Source organism: Amblyraja radiata, chromosome 4, assembly GCF_010909765.2.
Source record: "Amblyraja radiata isolate CabotCenter1 chromosome 4, sAmbRad1.1.pri, whole genome shotgun sequence".
Classification (NCBI taxonomy): domain Eukaryota; kingdom Metazoa; phylum Chordata; class Chondrichthyes; order Rajiformes; family Rajidae; genus Amblyraja; species Amblyraja radiata.
The window spans coordinates 112,750,130-112,772,580 of NC_045959.1; the positions used below are offsets into that span (position 1 = coordinate 112,750,130).

The following is a 22,451-nucleotide window of genomic DNA, read 5'->3' on the forward strand; positions in this document are numbered from 1 at the left end:
GTGGTTGACTCTTAAATAGCCTTGGTATCCAGATCGTATTTGATCAAAGCGGCATGAAGAAGCCCTATGAAACTACAGTCAATAGCATCAAAGAGAAAACACTCTAATAGTTGAATTTGAGTTGAATCTCACTCAAAGAAGTGGTTGCTGGAGGACAATCATCCCAGACCCTGGAAAGAGCAGCATCCTTCCATCCCCTGGACAAATCATCCTTAATCCATCAAATTGTAAAAAAGTGGAAATGTTTGCTGATGAATGAATGTTCAATGACATTCACAACCCCTCAGCAAATGAACAGCGTTCAGGCATGGGTTTGTGCCACAATAGTGCCAAGTAAGATTCTACCCTCGACCTTCAATGACATTGCCATCACAGAGTACCTCATCATTAATACCTGAATACCTGAACAGAAATTCAACAAGATCAACCACAAAATTAAAAAATTAAATGTTGGGAAAACACCCAGCAAGCCAGGTGACATCTGTGGAACTAGATAAAGAAATAACATTCCAGGTCAAATATCTTGCGTCAGATACAGGAAAGGGAAAAAAAAAGTTGGTTTTAAATGGCTGGGAGGGACAGATAAAACAGAAGAAAAATCTCCAATATGGGATAGCGGAATGATTGGAAAGAGCTGCTCTAGTCCTGCAAAGTGTATTGCAAATCGGGTAACTTTTACTTATATGAAAATTTCATTGCAATCACATTTTTTTCACTGATCAATATGGGATGCTATTTGTGATTGACAAATAATAAAATTGTTCAATTGGATTTATTTTCTTTAATCAAAATGCCAACACCAATACAAAGACAAACATGACAACAATATATGTCTTCAGTCAACTTTTCTGTTTGAGCAACTTAATTTCAACATTTTGTTAAATTCAAAATTTTCATCAGTCCCACTCTGGGCTGCTTAATTTACATTTTCTAATTTATTAATTTATGAGATGATTAAATTAAAGCAATTTGAACTGAGATAACTGATACCTTCTATGTTGAATTAATGTACAACTGTGTTACATTTGTAGAATGGATTTGTTCAGCCATAGAGTGCTGTGCTTAGATTTGCCAAATCAAAAGGGGGAAATTATTCTTCCTGGTGATAATTGTCCGAGGCTGGTTGCTTAAAAAACCTTGCGGCTCCCCCTCAATGATTTTCTAACCATAGTCTACATTATCAACTGCATAGTATAATGGAAGGCCACAGATTGGAAGAGGGCCCAAGGGTTGGGGTTGGGACTGGGAGATGCATGATAGTGGGAAGAAATGAGTTTGCATTTGGCAGGTGAAAGATTCAATTGTGCCCCAAATGCCAAGCAGTTGCAACATTTGTGGAAGCAACAGGAAAAGGGAATGTGAAGTCTTGTTCCTTTGGCTCTTCATTTGACACCATATTCAACAAAACAATGGTTGTGACATTCATCTGGCTTCTCGCTGAGATTTCTTGTTATACTTGGGGCTTGGAGGAAATTGGGCCCCAATTATCATATAAAAATAGAGGCAACCTTTGACACTTGTGACACCTGGATACAGCTAGCCAGCAACCATAATCAAACTTGATACTGCAATACGAGTGGTCAGCCTTGAGTTATAGAGGGAGGAAACTAAGTGATACCTACTATAAAGCAGCTGGTATAATTGTGATGAGATTAGTAATGAGAGCCCTGAACTAATACTCTGAACATCACATATTTCAATTCTCATCAAGATACTTTGAGAGATCCGAAAACAAATTTGAAAATGTGACCATGAAACACTTCATTTTGGAACACATTTGGTTGATGCTCCCATTACATTACTATTGATTTATTATATTATCTTAATCTGCCAAACTCTTTCATAGAATCCATTAGTTACATATTTCCTTTCCACAAAAAAAGCAAAAAGTAAACTATGATTCAGTGATTGTCCCCAAACCCAAAGGGCCAATAAAGTAATTCAGACAGCACAAGAAAATAACTATTTCCTCTTTCTAAACCTGTTAAAGCAAAAACAATTCCTCTAGTTATTTAAGCCAAAATTTATTTTTTTCTGAAAGTCACCAATCAGTATACAAGCTTTATCCATATACTAATTGACAATTAGCTTTTATTTTGTAGATTGCTGAGGCTGGCAAAACAGCCAATTGCCATATAGAAAGTTAGGAGAGCAATGAATCATCATTTATGATATTTAGGTTTCTGAATATTAATTTAATTTTAAGTGGAATATTTTGAGTACCAATCTAAGACTCAAGCTATTATTATCACAAGAATCTTTAAAAGCAATCAAAAGCTTGATCAGCAGCCAAGTGTTGGAATACAAAATTAAACATAAACCTCAGTGGATTCATATTGATTTGTTTTTCTTACCTTAAATTCTGGATAAAACGTGAAAAGGAAAGTTTCCCCTGTGCCATAAAAACAATCGCTAACTTTAAATGGTTCTGATGCTAGTGCACCAAATAACTGGAGGCAAAAAACACGATAATGGAAATTAGAAATTAGCTCAATGCTTAATCTACAAAAGTATGCAATTAATTGTACACAAGTTTAATAGTGTCACGGTTTATGAAATAATTTCTGACACATCTATGTTATACAGGCCCACACTTATAGGCATCCCATCACAATCTACGTATTCAGTGGCATGTAATGTGCCCTTTACGTCAGTGCTTCTTATGTCCTTGACGGAATCGAAACTGTCCAGGTACTTTAGGTGGAAGAGGCAGGATAGCAATGAGGAATAGAGCCAATCATCATGGTTTGAAATACCATGCAAATCTTCAGCAAGTGGCAACATGCATAGTACCAAAGCACCACCAGGCTGACAGAATTAAAAATTATGTCAATGAAAAAGGACGTCAAAATTTATGAAAATCGTCACGGCAGAACTAAATATGACAAGCAAGCATTAATGTACTATTTGAAACATTACTTTATGCAAAGCTAACGGTACGCATTTTTCTAGAAGTAACATACTGTATCTTTTGAGTGTCTCTGTTGTACCTGGCCATCGCTGTCTTTGATAACTAGCAGCATTGGTGTATCGACACCTGTCATACTACGATACAGTGTCTTTAGACTCATGCCATGCTTTGCAGTACTGTAAATTAGTGTCCATGGGTAACCAACAGTTCGAGGCGGCAGATTTTTAGCAAGCTGAAATTTATACAAAAGAAAGTATCAACAGTGTATGCACAAGATATACTGACAACTAAATACAATTTTAATATTGTAAATATATTACCAGCTAGCGCAGGAATGAGTTTTCATCTGCACCGTAAATCAATTAAAAAGCAATGCCTGCTCAGTCTAAAGAACAAAGTTGCTGTGCAATGCAATCATAAACTATTTTCTGCAAGTGATATTTTCACCACAAAGACTAATTCCAAAGTTCTGTTCATTCATTTATTACACAAAAAGCAACATTTTCAATGAAATTAGCCTAGCCTGAGATTGAGCATTATTCAGAGGGAAACAAAATGTTCTAATTATAGATAGAAGATTTATAATTTTACTAAAACTATCCATAAAAATCTGTACTTCTTAAAATAAAATGACCACTTCTTTGCCACAAAATACAAAGGACAGCTTGAATCAAAATAGCAGAGCATAATTAGTATTTTGTGAAAAACATTATTTGGTTTGAAAATAAATGTATTCAATATATTTATGTCACTCACATGTAATGTGAAAACATAATTTAATCAATTTAATTTACTTTTATTTCTCAATCCTTCAACTGTTGAGAACTAGTGAAGAAAGCGAATGGTATGTTAGCATTCATAGCAAAAGGATTAGAGTATAGGAGCAGGGAGGTTCTACTGCAGTTGTACAGGGTCTTGGTGAGACCACACCTGGATATTGCGTGCAGTTTTGGTCTCCTAATCTGAGGAAAGACATTCTTGCCATAGAGGGAGTACAGAGAAGGTTCACCAGACTGATTCCTGGGATGTCAGGACTTTCATTTGAAGAAAGACTGGATAGACTCGGCTTATACTCGCGAGAATTTAGAAGATTGAGGGGGGATCTTATAGAAACTTACAAAATTCTTAAGGGGTTGGACAGGCTAGATGCAGGAAGATTGTTCTCGATGTTGGGGAAGTCCAGAACAAGGGGTCACAGTTTAAGAATAAGGGGTAAATCATTTAGGACCGAGATGAGAAAAATATTTTTCACACAGAGAGTGGTGAATCTCTGGAATTCTCTGCCACAGAAGGTAGTTGAGGCCAGTTCATTGGCTATATTTAAGAGGGAGTTAGATGTGGCCCTTGTGGCTAAAGGGATCAGGGGGTATGGAGAGAAGGCAGGGATGGGATACTGAGTTGGATGATCAGCCATGATCATATTGAATGGCGGTGCAGGCTCGAAGGGCCGAATGGCCTACTCCTGCACCTATTTTCTATGTTTCTATGTTTATTTTGCAATCCTTCAGTCTGATTTATTAAGGTGATAACAGTTGCTTGACTTGTTTTCACAAGTTTGAGACATCTAGTTTACTTTACTCTGGCATTGTAAGCTTGCATTCTCATCAACTTGCCATACAGAAACAAAATCCGAAAAATCTAAACATGCAAGGGCAAGTTTAACTGATGGCAGATATTGTTAACTATGCCTCAATTGTAGCACAAAAGTGGAACGTTCATGTTGTAGTTTGAACCTCAGTAGTGTGTGTGTGTGTGTGTGTGTGTGTGTGTGTGTGTGTGTGTGTGTGTGTGTGTGTGTGTGTGTGTGTGTGAGAGAGTGAGAGTGAGAGTGAGCACGAGAGAGAGAGAGAGAGAAAGAGAGAGAGAGAGAGAAAGAGAGAGAAAGAGAGAGAAAGAAAAAGAGAGAAAGAGAGAGAATTTTTTTTAAAGCAGAAAGTGTAGATAAACATAGCACAGTACAGCACAAGTACAGGCTCTTTGGGCCACAATGCGAGATGTAAACATGATGCTAAGTGAGCTAGCTAATCCCCTCTGCCTGCAAGTGGTCCGTGTCCCTCCATGCGCCTATCCAAAAACCTCTTAAATGCCAATATCATATCTTCCACCAATACCACCCCTGGTAGAGGGTTCCAGTCACCCACCACCGTGATACATAAATGACAAGAAGCCATCTAAATTTTCTAAATGTTTTTACTACAGGGATTTTATGATGAGAATGGAATGCAGTTTCGCAGGAACATAGCAGTTCTGAATGAAGAAAAACGGGTTTTATCTAGTTTTCCTTCTGCCATTCATTGCAACACGATAAACTGTCGACTAAGCAGCAAAATCAATCAATTGGTTTACAGGAAATTCAAAATTGAGGTAAAACAAGTGGGGGACTACTTTAGGAATCAAAGAAAACATTTTCTCTAATATAATGCTCAATGTTTCAAAGTAATCAGTCTCAACATTTTCTGCAGGAACTTGAATTCACTCATCAGCTTTGCATCCTGAAAATTATTTTCTCCAACATCACAACTGATGAGAAGTTTTAAAAGGCAAGAACTCGAGGTCTGTTCAAGTATAATAAACCTAACCTGGCCCAAATCCAATACAAGCATGCATAATATAATTTTTTTCTAACCTGTTGTAAATATTTAAATCTCAAACATGCTATTTATTTGTTTGGGGATGTAACACAAAATAGGGCTAACACCTTTATGAAATGTACTTTCTCATCAAGCAAATAATTATTCCCTTTCTTTGGTCTCCAGGACTGAGTGTTGTGTTAGCTTGATAAATAATTTCATTAGCAGAAGCTTTGTAACATATAATCATAGCATTCATAAATGTCTGCAGTCACAATGTAATTTCAATTTGAAAGCTTACAGTTTTTAATTTTTGCACTTTTGGTGAAGAGCAAATCACTCAGCAATTTGTGGGAAATCAAAGCAAGCAGTGCATGGTAAATATTTCAGTTATTTATATATATTTTAATGTTTCTTAATTATCCTTTCAAACTTTGTTCAAAGATGTTTTAAATTCAATTTTTAAATGATTAAGCACAAAATATTTTAATCTATTGGAATAATTTTTTAATTCATCAGACACCCATTAAAACAATTCAAAAGCCTTTGATATCAGCAAGTTGCCAAAAGCCCCTTGGACATTCCAGGGCAAGACAGCTAGCTGTATGTCATGCAACACTGGTTTGCTGTTTGGAGCCCTCAGGGAGCTTCTCAGGTGCGACAAGTCTGCTTGTGCAGACACTCGCTTCTGGGAATGTCAGGGCAGTCTTCCTCGGAACCCTCTTACAAAGACTTTACATCTTTTCAATGCTCCAAAAACACTTGAATAATGAAAAATTTAAAACAAACACAAATTAATGCTGTCCATCCCTCTACCTCTGCAGATGCTGAGTTGAGTTCCTTCACCAGTTTACTTGTTTGCTAATTAAAAGGTTAACTTAATTATCTTCTCCTCTAACAGGCCTACAATCATTCAAACAAATGGGGTCATGAATTCTGTACCTACTGGAACAACATCTGGAGAGTAGATGTCCTAGCGTACTAGCTGGGGAATCTCAGTTTATCACCTGCTTGGCTGATGCAAAACCGTCAATAAAGTTTGACCAACACTTAAGAAACAGAGGCCAAGGGACAAAGCCAAGATTCTTGCCCAAGGATTCCCATAATTCCAGTTTATGTCCCAGTAAACCACCTTTGGAAGTTTTCTACACTTCGTGTGCATGTTTTTCTTTCGTGTTCCAAAAACTTATTAAGCTCTGCAGAATTGCAGCTTGGCAAATATAATAATTACTTACTGCTTTCCACCACCAGCAAGACACAAGTCCGGTTAACTCCCTTGCCTGTATTAATTGCAGCTCTAACTACAGAGAAGCAGGTCGAACCGTGCAAAGCAAAGCATTTACTTCCTTCAGCAGCACAACATTGCCGCAGTATTTACTATTTAAAAATAACACACTGCAGCAACATTTCTTCTCGAGCAAGTCCCTGACCTTGACCGTTATCAACATAAAAAGGGAGGGCAGCTGGTGTATGCAATGCCACTACCTGTAAGTTATCCTCCAAGATGATAAAGTCTTTACATTATAATCAGTCCTTCATCATCAATGGAACTAAATCTTGTAATATTTTATCCAAAAGCATTATGGAAGTATTTTCACCAGATGGATTGGACAGGTTTTGTAGGAGCAATAAGTTTTGAACAATAAATGCTGGCCTTTTGAAAAATGCATACTGGTTATATATTTTTTTTAAATACACCATGAGTGGATTGCCTCATGATAAAGAACAGACACGGAACTTTTACTTGGAACATACTTCTGTTAAAAGGAGAGCAATAATATAGAAGGAACCATGAGATATGAGGAGAGAGCAGGAATATGAAAGCCATTAAGGGGAATGGGGAAAGCGCAGAAAAATGCTATTGAGATAAATGATCAACCACAAATGTATTGAATGGCAAAACAACTCAAAGGGTTGAATAGCCTACTGCTTCTATTTTCAGTTTATGTTTCAGAATGTAGGTATCCTTACCTGCAGGAAGCACTTGCAAACTCCACATAGTCAGCAGTGGAGTTCAGGATTGAACTCAGATCACTGGAGCTGTCTGTCTGTCTATACATAACAAAAACTCTGATCTTGTTATCTTCCGGTTTGATGGTCTTTCCATTTGCGCAAAAACGGCTAAAACGCTAAAAAAAGATAGCGCTACTACTTTTCGCCAGTTCACTTACCGTTCCTCTGTGCTGTGAGTGCGCCAAGTTTCGTTTCGATCGGCGAGGTTTAAAAATCTTAAAAACCGCGTGTGCGCAGATCAATCTCTTCTCCTGCCAGTCGGCGCTGTGCGGATTAGTCTCTCCCCCCGTCACTCCCCGGGAAGGTCCGCCCTTTCCTGCACCACCGGGTCTTTACTGGAGCTGAGGGTGGCCGGCGGAGGTTTCCAACCGGACTTTCAGAGGGACCAGAAGCAGCCCAGCCCCGCCCCAAGCAGCAGCCCAGCATCGGAGACCCGACCCAGCCCAGCCCGGAGTTGGAGGCATCGCCGATGTCGCCAAACGGAAAGTGGAGACTCTGATCCCGACGGAGGAGAGCGACCAGCCCCCCTATGCCCCATGGCTCTTCCCCGTCTTTTCTTCAAGCTCACTTCCCCCGCCCACACACCCCTCCCCCCACAACTCCCCCGCCCACAAGCCCCCTGCCCACATACATTGCGTTGGGGGAACGGGTGAGTGGTGGAATATTGCGTTGGGGAATGGGTTGCGTTGGGGGACCAGGCCTCCCGTGTGACTGGGATCCAACAGGTCCCACTTAGTCTAGTAGCTTTTAGCACTAGACTAAGTGGGGCCTAAACCTGATGAAACCTAATTCTGATGAAAGGTAAGGTTTTAGCCCTAAACCTGATGAAATATAATGTGCAATACTACACCCAATTAAAAAAATTAATGGTATTTTGGCCTTAATTGCAAAAGGAGATAAATACAAAAGAGGTATTGGCCATTACCTGTGGAAAATTGTGAACAGTTCCGGTCCCTGTACCGAAAAGCATGGAGGACATACTCGTGACAGAGGGAGGGCAGCAAGGGTTGACCAGATTAATTTTTACTTGGCAGACCAAATATACAAGGAGAGATTACACAGAATCAGCCTATACTCTCTTGGCTGAAGGAGGAGGCGATCTTACACAAATCTGAAGAAGGTTTACAGAGTAAATGTTAGGATTCTGCTTCTCTTGGTTAGGGTAATGCCCCTGTCCCACTTAGGAAACCTGAACGGAAACCTCTGGTGACCTTGCGCCCCACCCAAGGTTTCCATGAGGTTCCCGGAGGTTTTGGTCAATCTCCCTAATGGTCGAAAGTGGTTTCCGCGTGGTCGAGGATTCTTCTATGTTCCTTCGATTATTTCAACAAAATCAAAACTGGCCTAGACTAAGAATAGGTTGCCGTTTGGTCGAAGCCAGTAGAGTGGTGCTGCTATTTACTTAGGCAGTCGAAGGCAATCTCCTTCGCTGACCAGCCATTTTGATTGGCTCATTGGAGTTTCACGACTGTGAGAAAAGGGTTAATAGGGATGGTTGATTTATACTAGAACTCTGAAAAATATAACTTAGAAAGAAATAAGGTGTCAGCAGAAGCCAGACTGCTGGTAGAATATAAAGTAACAATATACAGAACAGAGAGAAATTCTAGATAAAAAGTAGCAGATAGAAAGACTTCAGCAGCAGTTTTAAGAGGCAGAGTTGAGAAGGGCAAGAGGTTAAAAACTACGCATGCCTAATGAGATTACATGAATATGAACTCACGCCCACTATGACAAGATGCCTAATTTAAATGCACATGCGATGCATGATATGGGAGGTACCTGAGACTTTCTCGTGGGAATGTAAACCTTAGTGTTCTGATTGGAAGAAGCCCAAAGGGGAGGGATGAGGGTGTGACAATAGTAAAATGAAATGTATAAAGATAGAAAGCATCTCCATCCTCAGTGTGTCTCTAGATAGAGGAGAGACACCCTTTTCTGCGCAGAAATGTAATAAATGAGATAAACTTCTCTGACTTTGTCTCTGAGCATTTGTGATTTTGAATCTCACACGACCTAGAAGGACCCACCGGAAGGTAAAATACCTGCTAAACTCTATTAAACTTCTTAAAACTGTCTCCACTCCTTTTCTCTCCCCTTCTCCCCACCTCTCTCCTTCTCTTCCCCCCCCCCCCCCCCACGCACGCTCCACAGGATTCTGTGGCAGCCGTTTACCTTCCTCTTCATCGCGCAGACAGCGCTCCTCCGCTCTCCATGGCCCCCACCTTCGTGATGTGTGTGTGTGTGTGTGTGTGTGTGTGTGTGTGTGTATGTGCGTGTGTGTGTGTGTGTGTGTGTAGCAAAGATCCTATAGGATCTTTGGTCGGTAGATGCAGCTCACGCTTCGGTCGAGGCTTTCCAGGTGAGTGATCAAAACCTCTGGCGACTCATGGGAACCTTGGGTGGGGCGCAAGGTCGCCAGAGATTTCCGTTCAGGTTTCCTAAGCGGGACAGGGGCATAAGAAGTCCAGGGCCACCAGTCCACGGCTGCCGGCCAACCCGGCTGGACAGGCAGAGCCGAGCTGGCTGCAAGTCCAGGGCCGCCACCGCCCCGCCCGCCCAGGGCCACCCCCCGACAGGGACGTGATACTTGGGAGCGGACGGGGACGGCCCAGTAGCAACTCAACAGCGCCCGCAGCACTGGGGACCTAGGCCTTACCCCGACCACGGACGAACTGCAGGCCTGCACACAACGCAGTATCACAGCTGGCGAGAATGTTTATAGCAAGTGACCTACGACCTGGGCATACGCAGTCGGAATACCGAACTCGCTTATAAAATCTGCACTTGACAAAGTCTACTGAGCACATTTTTAGTCCTTTCTATCACTTAGTGCTTCTTTATTGTTTATTGTGGAGTAATATTTATTCATCAGCTGAGGTAGGATGATTGCTGATGATTTGGAGGTTTCCATGTTTGTGTTTGAGTAGTTGACATGAAACAGACACCGTTGACATTGCTTTTCTATCGGATCAATGGGATTATGATGCAAGAATCGGGGAAGTCAGGTAAAATTGTATCCCCATGACGATGACTGTTGTCGGGGAGGATTTAAACTAATGTGGCAGGTGGATGGGAGCATGAGCAGAGAGACAGAGAGGTGTAAAATGAGGGTAGAAGCAATAGGTAGCAAGGTGAAAAGTAAAAGTAGCAGGCAGACAAATCCAGGGCAAATCCAGGGCGTTGCTGCTTAGAGAGGAGATTAACGCAATAGAAAGGAAGGACATTAGCTTGGAGGATGTGGAATCGATATGGGTAGAGCAGCGAAACATTAAGGGGCAGAAAACGCTAGTGGGAGTTGTGTACAGGCCACCTAACAGTAGTAGTGGAGTTGGGGATGGCATCAAACAGCAAATTAGAAATGCGTGCAACAAAGGTAAAACAGTTATAATGGGTGACTTCAATCTATATATAGGTTGGGTGAATCAATTTGGCAGGGGTGCTGAGGATAGTTTTCTAAACCAACATGTAGAGGAACCAACGAGAGAGCAGGCTATTCTAGACTGGGTATTGAGTAATGAGGAAGGGTTAGTTAGCAGTCTTGTTGTGCGTGGCACCTTGGGCAAGAGTGACCATAATATGGTTGAGTTCTTCATTAGGATGGAGAGTGACAGTTAATTCAGAAACAAAGGTTCTGAACTTAAAGAAAGGTAACTTTGAGGGTATGAGACGTGAATTGGCCAAGGTAGACTGGCAATTGATTCGTAAAGGGTTGACGGTGGATATGCAATGGAAGGCATTTAAAGACCGCATGGATGAACTACAATTGTTCATCCCAGTTTGGCAAAAGAATAAATCAGGGAAGGTAGTGCATCTGTGGAAACAAGGGAAATCAGGGATAATATCAAAACAAAAGATGAAGCATACAAATTAGCCAGAAAAAGCAGCCTACCAGAGGACTGGGAAAAATTCAGAGTCCAGCAGAGGAGGACAAAGGCCTTAATTAGGAAAGGGAAAATAGATTATGAAAGAAAACTTGCAGGGAACATAAAAACTGACTGCAAAAGCTTTCATAGATATGTGAAGTGAAAAAGATTAGTTAAAACAAATGTAGATCCCTTGCAGTCAGAAGCAGGTGAATTGATCATGGGGAACAAGGACATGGCAGACCAATTGAATAACTACTTTGGTTCTGTCTTCACTAAGGAAGACATAAATAATCTGCAGGAAATAGCAGGGGACCGGGGGTCAAATAAGATGGAGGAACTGAGTGAAATCCAGGTTAGTCGGGAAGTGGTGTTGGGTAAATTGAATGGATTAAAGACCGAAAAATCCCCAGGGCCAGATAGGCTGCATCCCAGAGTGCTTAAGGAAGTAGCCCCAGAAATAGTGGATGCTTTAGTGATAATTTTTCAATACTCTTTAGATTCTGGAGTAGTTCCTGAGGATTGGAGGGTAGCTAATGTAACCCCACTTTTTAAAAAGGGAGGGAGAGAGAAAACAGGGAATTACAGACCAGTTAGTTTAACATCGGTAGTGGGGAAAATGCTAGAGTCAGTTATTAATGATGGGATAACAGCACATTTGGAAAGTGGTGAAATCATTGGACAAAATCAGCATGGATATATGAAAGGTAAATCATGTCTGACGAATCTTATAGAATTTTTCGAGGATGTAACTAGTAGAGTGGATAAGGGAGAACCAATGGATGTGTTATATCTGGACTTTCAGAAGGCTTTCGACAAGGTCCCACATAAGAGATTAGTATGCAAACTTAGAGAGCAGGCTATTGGGGGTTCAGTATTGATGTGGATAGAGAACTGTCTGGCAGACAGAAAGCAAAGAGGGGTAAACGGGTCCTTTTCACAATGGCAGGCAGTGACTAGTGGGGTACTGCAAGGCTCAGTGCTGGGACCCCAGCTATTTACAATATATATTAATGATTTGGACAAGGAAATTGAATGCCACATCTCCAAGTTTGCGGATGACACAAAGCTGGGGGGCAGTGTTAGCTGTGAGGAGGATGCTCGGAGGCTGCAAGGTGACTTGGATAGGTTGGGTGAGTGGGCAAATGCATGGCAGATGCAGTATAATGTGGATAAATGTGAGGTTATCCACTTTGGTGGCAAGAACAGGAAAGTAGACTATTATCTGAATGGTGGCCGATTACGAAAAGGGGAGATGCAACGAGACCTGGGTGTCATGGTACACCAGTCATTGAAAGTAGGCATGCAGGTGCAGCAGGCAGTGAGGAAAGCGAATGGTATGTTAGCATTCATAGCAAAAGGATTTGAGTATAGGAACAGGGAGGTTCTACTGCAGTTGTACAGGGCCTTGGTGAGACCACACCTGGAGTGTTGCGTACAGTTTTGGTCTCCTAATCTGAGGAAATACATTCTTGCCATAGAGGGAGTACAGAGAAGGTTCACCAGACTGATTCCTGGGATGGCAGGGCTTTCATATGAAGAAAGACTGGATAGACTCGGCTTGTGCTCGCTAGAATTTAGAAGATTGAGGGGGGATCTTATAGAAACTTACAAAATTGAGGGGGGATCTTATAGAAACTTACAAAATTCTTAAGGGGTTGATCAGGCTAGATGCAGGAACAAGGGGTCACAGTTTAAGGATAAGAGGGGAAGTCTTTTAGGACCGAGATGAGAATTTTGTTTTTCCACACAAAGAGTGGTGAATCTGTGGAATTCTGTCACACAAAGTAATTGAGGCCAGTTCATTGGCTATATTTAAGAGGGAGTTAGATGTGGCTCTTGTGGCTAAAGGGATCAAGGGATATGGAGAGAAGGCAGGTACAGGATACTGAGTTGGATGATCAGCCATGATCATATTGAATGGCGGTGCAGGTTTGAAGGGCCGAATGGCCTACTCCTGCACCTATTTTCTATGTTTCTATTATGTTTGAGTGGCAAAAATGTTTTGGGAGCCTCAGAATATACTTGGGAGAAACCAATGTCCATGGCTTGGGAACCCCACCAGAGTTGAAGGATATACAGTGGCTTGCAAAAGTATTCAGACCCCTTGAACTTTTCCACATTTTTTCACGTTACAACCACAAACGTAAATGTATTTTATTGAGATTTTATGTGATAGACCAACACAAAGTGGCTCATAATTGTGAAGTGGAAGGAAAATGATACATGGTTTTCAATTTTTTTTACAAATAAAAAATTGAAAAGTGTGGCGTGCAAAGGTATTCAGCTTTAGATCATTACTCTGATACCCCTAAATAAAATCCAGTGCGACCAATTGCCTTCAGAAGTCACCTAATTAGTAAATAGAGTCCACTTGTGTGTAATCTAATCTCAGTATAAATACAGCTGTTCTGTGAAGGCCTCAGAGGTTTGTTAGAGAACATTAGTGAACAAACAGCAACATGAAGCTCCTCAGGGATAAAGTTGTGGAAAAGTTTAAAGCAGGGTTAGGTTATAAAAAAATATCCCAAGCTTTGAACATCTCACGGAGCACTGTTCAATCCATCATCCGAAAATGGAAAGAGTATGGCACAACTGCAAACCTACCAAAACATGGCCGTCCACCTAAACTGACAGGCCGGGCAAGGAGAGCATTGATCAGAGAAGCAGCCAAGAGGCCCATGGTAACTCTGGAGGAGCTGCAGAGATCCACAGCTCAGGTGGGAGAATCTGTCCACAGGACAACTATTAGTCGTGCACTCCACAAATCAGGCCTTTATGGAAGAGTGGCAAGAAGAAAGCCATTGTTGAAAAAAAGCCATAAGAAGTCCTGTTTGCAGTTTGCCACAAGCCATGTGGGGGACACAGCAAACATGTGGAGGAAGGTGCTCTGGTCAGATTAGACCAAAATTGGTCTAATTTTTTGGCCTAAATGCAAAACGCTATGTGTGGCGGAAAACTAACACTGCACATCACCCTGAACACACCATCCCCACTGTGGAACATGGTGGTGGCAGCATCATGCTGTGGGGAAGCTTTTCTTCAGCAGGGACAGGGAAGCTGGTCAGAGTTGATGGGGAGATGGATGGAGCCAAATACAGGGCAATCTTGGAAGAAAACCTGTTAAGAGTCTGCAAAAGACTTGAGACTGGGGCGGAGGTTCACCTTCCAGCAGGACGACGACCCTAAACATACAGCCAGAGCTACAATGGAATGGTTTAGATCAAAGCATATTCATGTGTTAGAATGGCCCAGTAAAGTCCAGACCTAAATCCAATTGAGAATCTCTGGCAAGACTTGAAAATTGCTGTTCACAGACGCTCTCCATCCAATCTGCAAAATAGCTCAAGCTCAGTCAAAGAAGAATGGGCAAAAATTTCAGTCTCTAGATGTGCAAAGCTGGTAGAGACATACCCCAAAAGACTTGCAGCTGTAATTGCAGCGAAAGGTGGTTCTACAAAGTATTGACTCAGGGGGGCTGAATACTTTTGCACGCCACACTTTTCAGTTTTTTATTTGGAAAAAAATTTGAAAACCATGTATCATTTTCCTTCCACTTCACAATTATGCACCACTTTGTGTTGGTCTATCACATAAAATCCCAATAAAATACATTTATGTTTGTGGTTGTAACGTGACAAAATGTGGAAAAGTTCAAGGGGTATGAAAACTTTTGCAAGCCACTGTAGCTGTCAGAGTAGGCCTGAAGCAGGTCCCGTACAAACTAACACGAGAAAAACCTATTTGAACCAGTCCTCACAGACCCACATGTTTGTATTTCTCATGACAATGTTTAGAAGTTCTTACTGCATTGTCTTTTTTGAGACCATGCCCTGCCCATACAGCAGGAATATCCTTTAACATATGGTTTCGACTATGCGAAAGAGATTCAGAATAGAGAACACAGGGTTTGGCAAGGACCAGGTAGCTCCTGACCCATTGTACATTTGGATGAGAAGCAGAAACAAGTTGAGAGTAACTGCTCTTGACAACAAGGCAACATTTGAGTTACACCACGTAATTCTGGTCAAACTGAAATAAATGGAAATCATGGGAAAAGTATTTGCTGATTGGTAGATGCTCTTGTTTGACAACAGAAGTTCCCCAGGGCAGAGTCGTGGGTCAAACCTTCAAGTATTTCAATGATTCTGTCCCAGAAGATCAAAAGTGGGGATGTTCGCTAAAGATTGCACAATGTTCAACTTAATTTGAAATTATTCAGAAAATCAAGTAGCCCATATCTGTAGGCAGCAAGACATGCAATGTTCACATAGAGCTAAAGTCGGGTGAGTGCAGGTGCAGAACTGCATTATACATTAAGCTTATGTTATTTTTGGTATTACTTGATATTACTGATGGACATCCTGCTATGTTGTGGGTGGCTCACAAATTTTACTCAGGGTCTAAGTAAATCGTTATCATCTGTGTTGTTGGAAAAGCTGACCCTGACACAATGGGTTGAAATACGACATCCTGTTGTATACCATATAACCATATAACAATTACAGCACGGAAACAGGCCATCTCGACCCTTCTAGTCCGTGTCGAACACGTATTCTCCCCTAGTCCCATATACCTGCGCTCAGACCATAACCCTCCATTCCTTTCCCGTCCATATAACTATCTAATTTATTTTTAAATGATAAAAACGAACGTGCCTCCACCACCTTCACTAGAAGCGCATTCCACACAGCCACCACTCTCTGAGTAAAGAAGTTCCCCCTCATGTTACCCCTAAACTTCAGTCTCTTAATTCTCAAGTCATGTCCCCTTGTTTGAATCTTCCCTACTCTCAGTGGGAAAAGCTTATCCACGTCAACTCTGTCTATCCCTCTCATCATTTTAAAGACCTCTATCAAGTCCCCCCTTAACCTTCTGCGCTCCAAAGAATAAAGCCCTAACTTGTTCAACCTTTCTCTGTAACTTAGTTGCTGAAACCCAGGCAACATTCTAGTAAATCTCCTCTGTACTCTCTCTATTTTGTTGACATCTTTCCTATAATTAGGCGACCAAAATTGTACACCATACTCCAGAATTGGCCTCACCAATGCCTTGTACAATTTTAACATTACATCCCAACTTCTATACTCAATGCTCTGATTTATAAAGGCCAGCAAACCAAAAGCTTTCTTTACCACCCTATCTACATGAGATTCTACTTTCAGGGAACTGTGCACAGTTATTCCCAGATCCCTCTGTTCACCTGCATTCTTCAATTCCCTACCATTTACCATGTACGCCCTATTTTGATTTGTCCTGCCAAGATGTAGCACCTCACACTTATCAGCATTAAACTCCATCTGCCATCTTTCAGCCCACTCTTCCAACTGGCATAAATCTCTCTGTAGACTTTGAAAATCTACTTCAATATCCACAACCCCACCTATCTTAGTATCATCTGCATACTTACTAATCCAATTTACCACACCATCATCCAGGTCATTGATGTACATGACAAACAACAGTGGACTCAACACAGATCCCTGTGGCACCCCACTAGTCACTGGCCTCCAACCTGACAAACAACCATCCACCATTACTCTCTGGCATCTCCCATTCAGCCACTGTTGAATCCATCTTGCTACTCCACCATTAATACCCAACCATTGAACCTTCTTAACCAACCTTCCATGAGGAACCTTGTCAAAGGCCTTACTGAAGTCCATATATACAACATCCACTGCTTTACCCTCATCAATTTCCCGAGTAACCTCTTCAAAACATTCAAGAAGATTAGTCAAACATGACCTTCCAGGCACAAATCCATGTTGACTGTTCCTAATCAGACCCGGTTTATCCAGATGCTTATATATATATATTATCTCTAAGTATCCTTTCCATTAATTTGCCCACCACTGACGTCAAACTAACAGGTCTATAATTGCTAGGTTTACTCTTAGACCCCTTTTTAAACAATGGAACAACATGCGCAGTACGCCAATCCTCCAGCACTATTCCCATTTCTAATGACATTTGAAATATTTCTGTCATAGCCCCTGCTATTTCTACACTAACTTCCCTCAATGTCCTAGGGAATATCCTGTCCGGACCTGGAGACTTATCCACTTTTATATTTCTCAAAAGTGTCAGTACTTCCTCTTCTTTGAATCTCATAGTTTCCATAGCTACTCTACTTGTTTCCCTTGCCTCACATAATTCAATATCCTTCTCCTTGGTGAATACTGAAGAAAAGAAATTGTTCAATATCTCCCCCATCTCTTTTGGCTCTGCAGATAGCTGTCCACTCTGACTCTCTAATGGACCAATTTTATCCCTCGTTATCCTTTTGCTATTAATATAGCTGTAGAAACCCTTTGGATTTACTTTCACCTTACTTGCCAAAGCAACCTCATATCTTCTTTTAGCTTTTCTAATTTCTTTCTTAAGATTCTTTTTACATTCTTAATACTCCTCAAGCACCTCAAGTATCTTTATTATTTTGAATTTTCCTGGAATTCAAACAGTTAAAATGTAATTGCAATATTCCTACTTGTTTTTCTATTTTCATAGTTTAAATCTGGTTGCAATCTGAAAGCTGTCTGGTAAACCCATGGGAATCCTTAAGTTGACAACAAATTATGAATCAAAAGAGTTAAATGAAAGAGTTGTGTTTAAAGTTGTCAAACGTCTAAGTAATTTAAATATGAAAAAGGAATAAAAAATTACTGCTATTTCATGAAAATATCCTTCATTTCGTGTAAAAAATCTCTCCTCCTCTCACTTTCACACACATGCTCAATACCAATTTAACTTAGTCCAAATGGGTGCAAAAAAGTCTGTCTCTGTTCCAGGCTTCAACTATCAAATTAAGTACAATTGTTTCTATATCAATGCAATAATGTATTCACTGTAGCAAAACCATAATGATTTTAAACATTTTATCATGTATTCTGAATCAATTGCTTTACCTTTTCTATTTGATCTGTTTGGAGCAGTTCACTTTTTTCACTCAGGTTTGGCCAAAATGTTTCAGGCTCCAAGTCAGGCTTTGAAGTTGGATTTTGCCTCAGACTAGTTTCTTCCCGTGTCGTTATCTAAAAGCAGGAACAATATTAACAACGACAATGCCACTCGGTTGCTTGAAGCAAGTTCAGATAACTGATAGAAGGTGGTTATCTTCGATTACAACAAAAAAATAAGTGCATCAAAATTAATCTGCAATCACAGAATGTTTCAGGCTTTATTTCTCAAATTATAAAATAAAAATAAGGCCAGAAGCAAAGCTCCTGTACATGTATGCAAGAAAAATATGCATACCATTGCACACATTTCCTATAGTTTTAAAGACAAATTGCATACAAGGAAAACACAAATTCTTAGTTGACAGAAAATAACTTTACTGCAGTACTAATTTGAAAATCCAAGTTTTAGCACAAAACATATGGGGGTCAATTCCCCTTAATTTCCACTAATGCACTAATCTGACAATTTTATGCCATCAAATGATTGAAATCCTACATCGTAACTTTGTTTTTTTAATTCAAGTTGTTGAAGAGCAGAAAGCGGTAAAGGACAATGTTGTTAACAATATCAAAATCCATGAACTGCAGGATCAGTGTTGGTTTAAAATTAGTGCAGGTTTGTGGTGCCACTGGCAAACTGGGATGCACAGTAATTGGACAATACAGTGTTACTACTGTAATCTTTGAGGAAAGTTGAGAAAAATGCAGGCAACGAGACAATTTACTGTAAATACACTACCTTAAAATGAGGCATACTCAAAATCTTTGCTCAACTTCCACATTCCCATCAGTAAAATTTTCCTCCACATCAAATCGCACACATTAAATTCAGCAGTAACATCGAAAACTGCTTATTATCACAATGGTCATGTGAAAATAAGTACAGTTTGAGAGGAATCCACGATATGGTGGACAGAAAATTGCAAATTTCCCCTCTATTTCATAATTTACTCCCCTACATGCAATGTGTTTCAATTATCAAGTTGTGTGTCAGTTAAAACCCAAAATTTTCTGCTTGGCATTGGTAAACTGCTGCTGCTGAGGCAAATATGATGCATAAATATTTGCCACTGGTAAAACTGAGGGATGCACACAGCCACATCTGCTCTAATGCTTTGGGCAAATAAATAATAGGTTTAACTACAGATGGGCACCTTGAGACGTCTGCAGAGCTTGCGCAGTTCTTCAGTATTTAGAGCATCGATCCTGCGATGGTACTCAGTCACTGATACTACCTAAATACAGAGACAGGAAGAAAACAATTCCACTAAAATTTAAAAAAATAATATTTATATGGATGAAGATTACGGACAGAAAATAGGAACGTAAAGTCTGGAATGGAGCTTTAAAGAAAGAATAACAACAGCTTTGTGGGATTTGTGGAGGAAGGAAAGAGGCAAAAAACTTTAATTTTAGCTGTTAAAAAACCCACATGGTACCTGAAAATCATTGGACAATTAAATTATGTTGAAATGTTTTAAATAGTGAAATACTTTAAGTCTCTTGTAATCTCTTATCATTAAAAAATCATTAATTATCATTTAACAGCGATGCGCTATCTGAAAAATATTACATTATTCTGAGGTCTCCAGACGCAGATTGTTTTCCAAGATTATAATACTCTGATCGTAAAAAGCTATTTTTTTCTGCAATTATTTTCTGTAAAAGAAAATTATTCATTATTTTTTCAAAGATTGCATGCAAAGAAAAGAAATGTTAATGTTAGCATTCTGAAATGTAATACAAGTTCACAGCAACTGAAAGTAAGATTCTTCGTTTCGTATAAAACATGAGTGAATTACAATTTTAGACCCCAAGTTTGATTCTCATGGCATATATTATTCACCTGATTTACAAATCAAATCCACATACCAACTCCAAGATTAATTTAGATAACTTATACATTCAATGTATAGCTGTGGTTCCATGCTCTCTCCCATTTGGGAGCCGATTGTGATTTCAGAATCTTTTTTAAGTCAGCAGAGCCAATTTTACTCATCTCATGTCAAATGGAACATTCAATGCATGCTAACCTACTATGCCAATCAATTCTTATTCCCTGGAATCTCAAATAACATGATCAAAATTTCTTAACATAAACCTGTATATTGTTGCATTTGATAAATCTCTCAAGTGTAGCAACGCTGAGATATGGTAGGTGGATTTTTTTTTTACAGCAGTAGGGTGTGATTAAGTCTGGGAGGGTACAGAAAAAAAACTCACAGGAATGTTGCCAGGACTAAAGGGTGGGTTTGGAAGATTTGCATTTTTAAGTCAAATTTAGATAGGCTGGGACTGTTTTCCCTGGAGCAGAGGGCTGAGCAATGACCTTATTGAGGTTTTCAAATTTATGAGTGATTGAGATAGAATATCTTGCGTCTCACTATCTTGCGTAAGACTAGAGATCATAGGCTTGAAGTGAGAGGAAAATTTTAAAGGGAATCTGAAAGGCAAGTTCTTCTACACAGTGCTTGTATGCATATTGAGCTGCCAGCAGTGGTGGTAGACAGGAACAATCATGAAGCTAAAAAGACATTTCGACAGGTAAATAATAGGGGCCAAACGTAGGCAAATGGGATTTGTATAGACAGCCACCATGGTTGGCATGGACAAGATGAGCAGATGGGCCTGCTTCAATGCTGTATAACTATGAATCCATAAAAAGCAATTTGTTGCAAGTGCATTGTGACAATACATTGAATATGACTATTTTAATTGGCCAGCTTCATGGCATTCTAAGTAACATTAAGGGTAGATCCTAAAGCAGTCCTAAAGTATCACCATTTCTCTCCACCCCAGACAATGTAGGAATGGAAATGATTCACAGAACAGGCATTATGGTGAATGCAGTCAATTTGTTTTAGATGATCAGATCCTGTATCCATGTTTAACGTGACTTCAATTTTGCTGTGAACTTCAATGTGACCAAAAAGTCAATTTGACTGGATAATTTGGAGAGAACATTCATCCTAAATTGTAATTGCAAAGAGGTGAGCAGCTAATTAAAATCCTTAAAGAAAAAAAAATCTTTCACGCAGTTCATCTGTCAAAAGCAATTTCTATATTGTGAATGGAGGGAGTAAATGCATCAGAAGATTGTGACACTGAATGGTCAAATCTCCTGATTGCACAGCGACAGATTCAAACTTAGCCGTGACAGGTCTTTCCAATGCATGAGAACGGACAAATTACCACATGAACAAAATTAATAAAGTTGAATTTATATAGCGTTTTCCATCCTTGGGGCACTTCAAATAACTTGATAAGAGAATTAAATATTGTTGCAGACCAGTCGTCTTGGAATAATGAAAACCTAATCTGCACTCAGCAATCTGCCTCGCATATCATTATAAAATGACCAAATGGTGGCCTGGATTATGCTGTCAGCTGTGCATAACACGACACTCGCTATTGTTAATTGTTCAGAATTGTTGCAGACATCTGAGCGAAGATGAACTCCAAAGTGTTTGAGCAATTTGCAGCCGCTCTGCCGAGCATTCACCAGGCATTATGTCTGGTTATTATCAGCATTATCAACAGCAGAAGAATTGTATCCCATGATAAAGGCAACTCGTGGTCCAACACATTTTCACTCGAACAGACCCCTTACTTTGGAAGAGCGTTTGTCCCCTAATTTGGAGTGCAGAACACAGTGTCAAAAACAGCACCAAAGATGCCCAAAATACCACCTGTAAAAGATGAACAATATGACAACCAACAGGGAGGTAGCAGCTGTACCAATGTCTTTACCTCAAATACAATGGTCCAACAAATTACCATCAAAACGTGGTTGACTCTGAAATGCCCTTTGAAATAGCCTGGTTATTAATCTTCCATTTAAGCACAGAAAGAATACAATAAGATGGGTCATCTGGCATCCACCCAGAAGTTAAATTCCAAGCTGTAAAGTCACTTGCAACCCAATCAATCTTGCAATGTTTTCCAGTTGAGAGAGCTGTCGTTGTAATGCTCTGACAAAATAGCAGACTACTTCATCATAACCGTTGAATATTTTCCTTTTGGTGGGACAGGATAATTCACAGAGGTAATGATACAGAGGCACAAAGGCAGGATTGATAGCCCTGGGAATCCTCAGGAAAAATCCCATTGCAAATACAGGCCAGGACAC

General features: G+C 40.1%; 1 protein-coding gene across 4 annotated transcripts in view; it reads right to left on the reverse strand.

The window, feature by feature from the left end:
* Positions 1-22,451, reverse strand: part of oxr1 (oxidation resistance 1) — a 420,907-nt gene that overhangs the window by 14,162 nt on the left and 384,294 nt on the right. For all 4 annotated transcript variants that reach the window (XM_033020271.1, XM_033020272.1, XM_033020274.1 and 1 more), the window contains 4 exons: positions 19,477-19,557; positions 18,269-18,394; positions 2,991-3,143; positions 2,355-2,450 (listed from right to left, as the gene is read on the reverse strand). In XM_033020271.1, the coding sequence (XP_032876162.1) occupies positions 2,355-2,450; positions 2,991-3,143; positions 18,269-18,394; positions 19,477-19,557 (456 nt within the window). The remainder of the gene's footprint in view (positions 1-2,354; positions 2,451-2,990; positions 3,144-18,268; positions 18,395-19,476; positions 19,558-22,451) is intronic.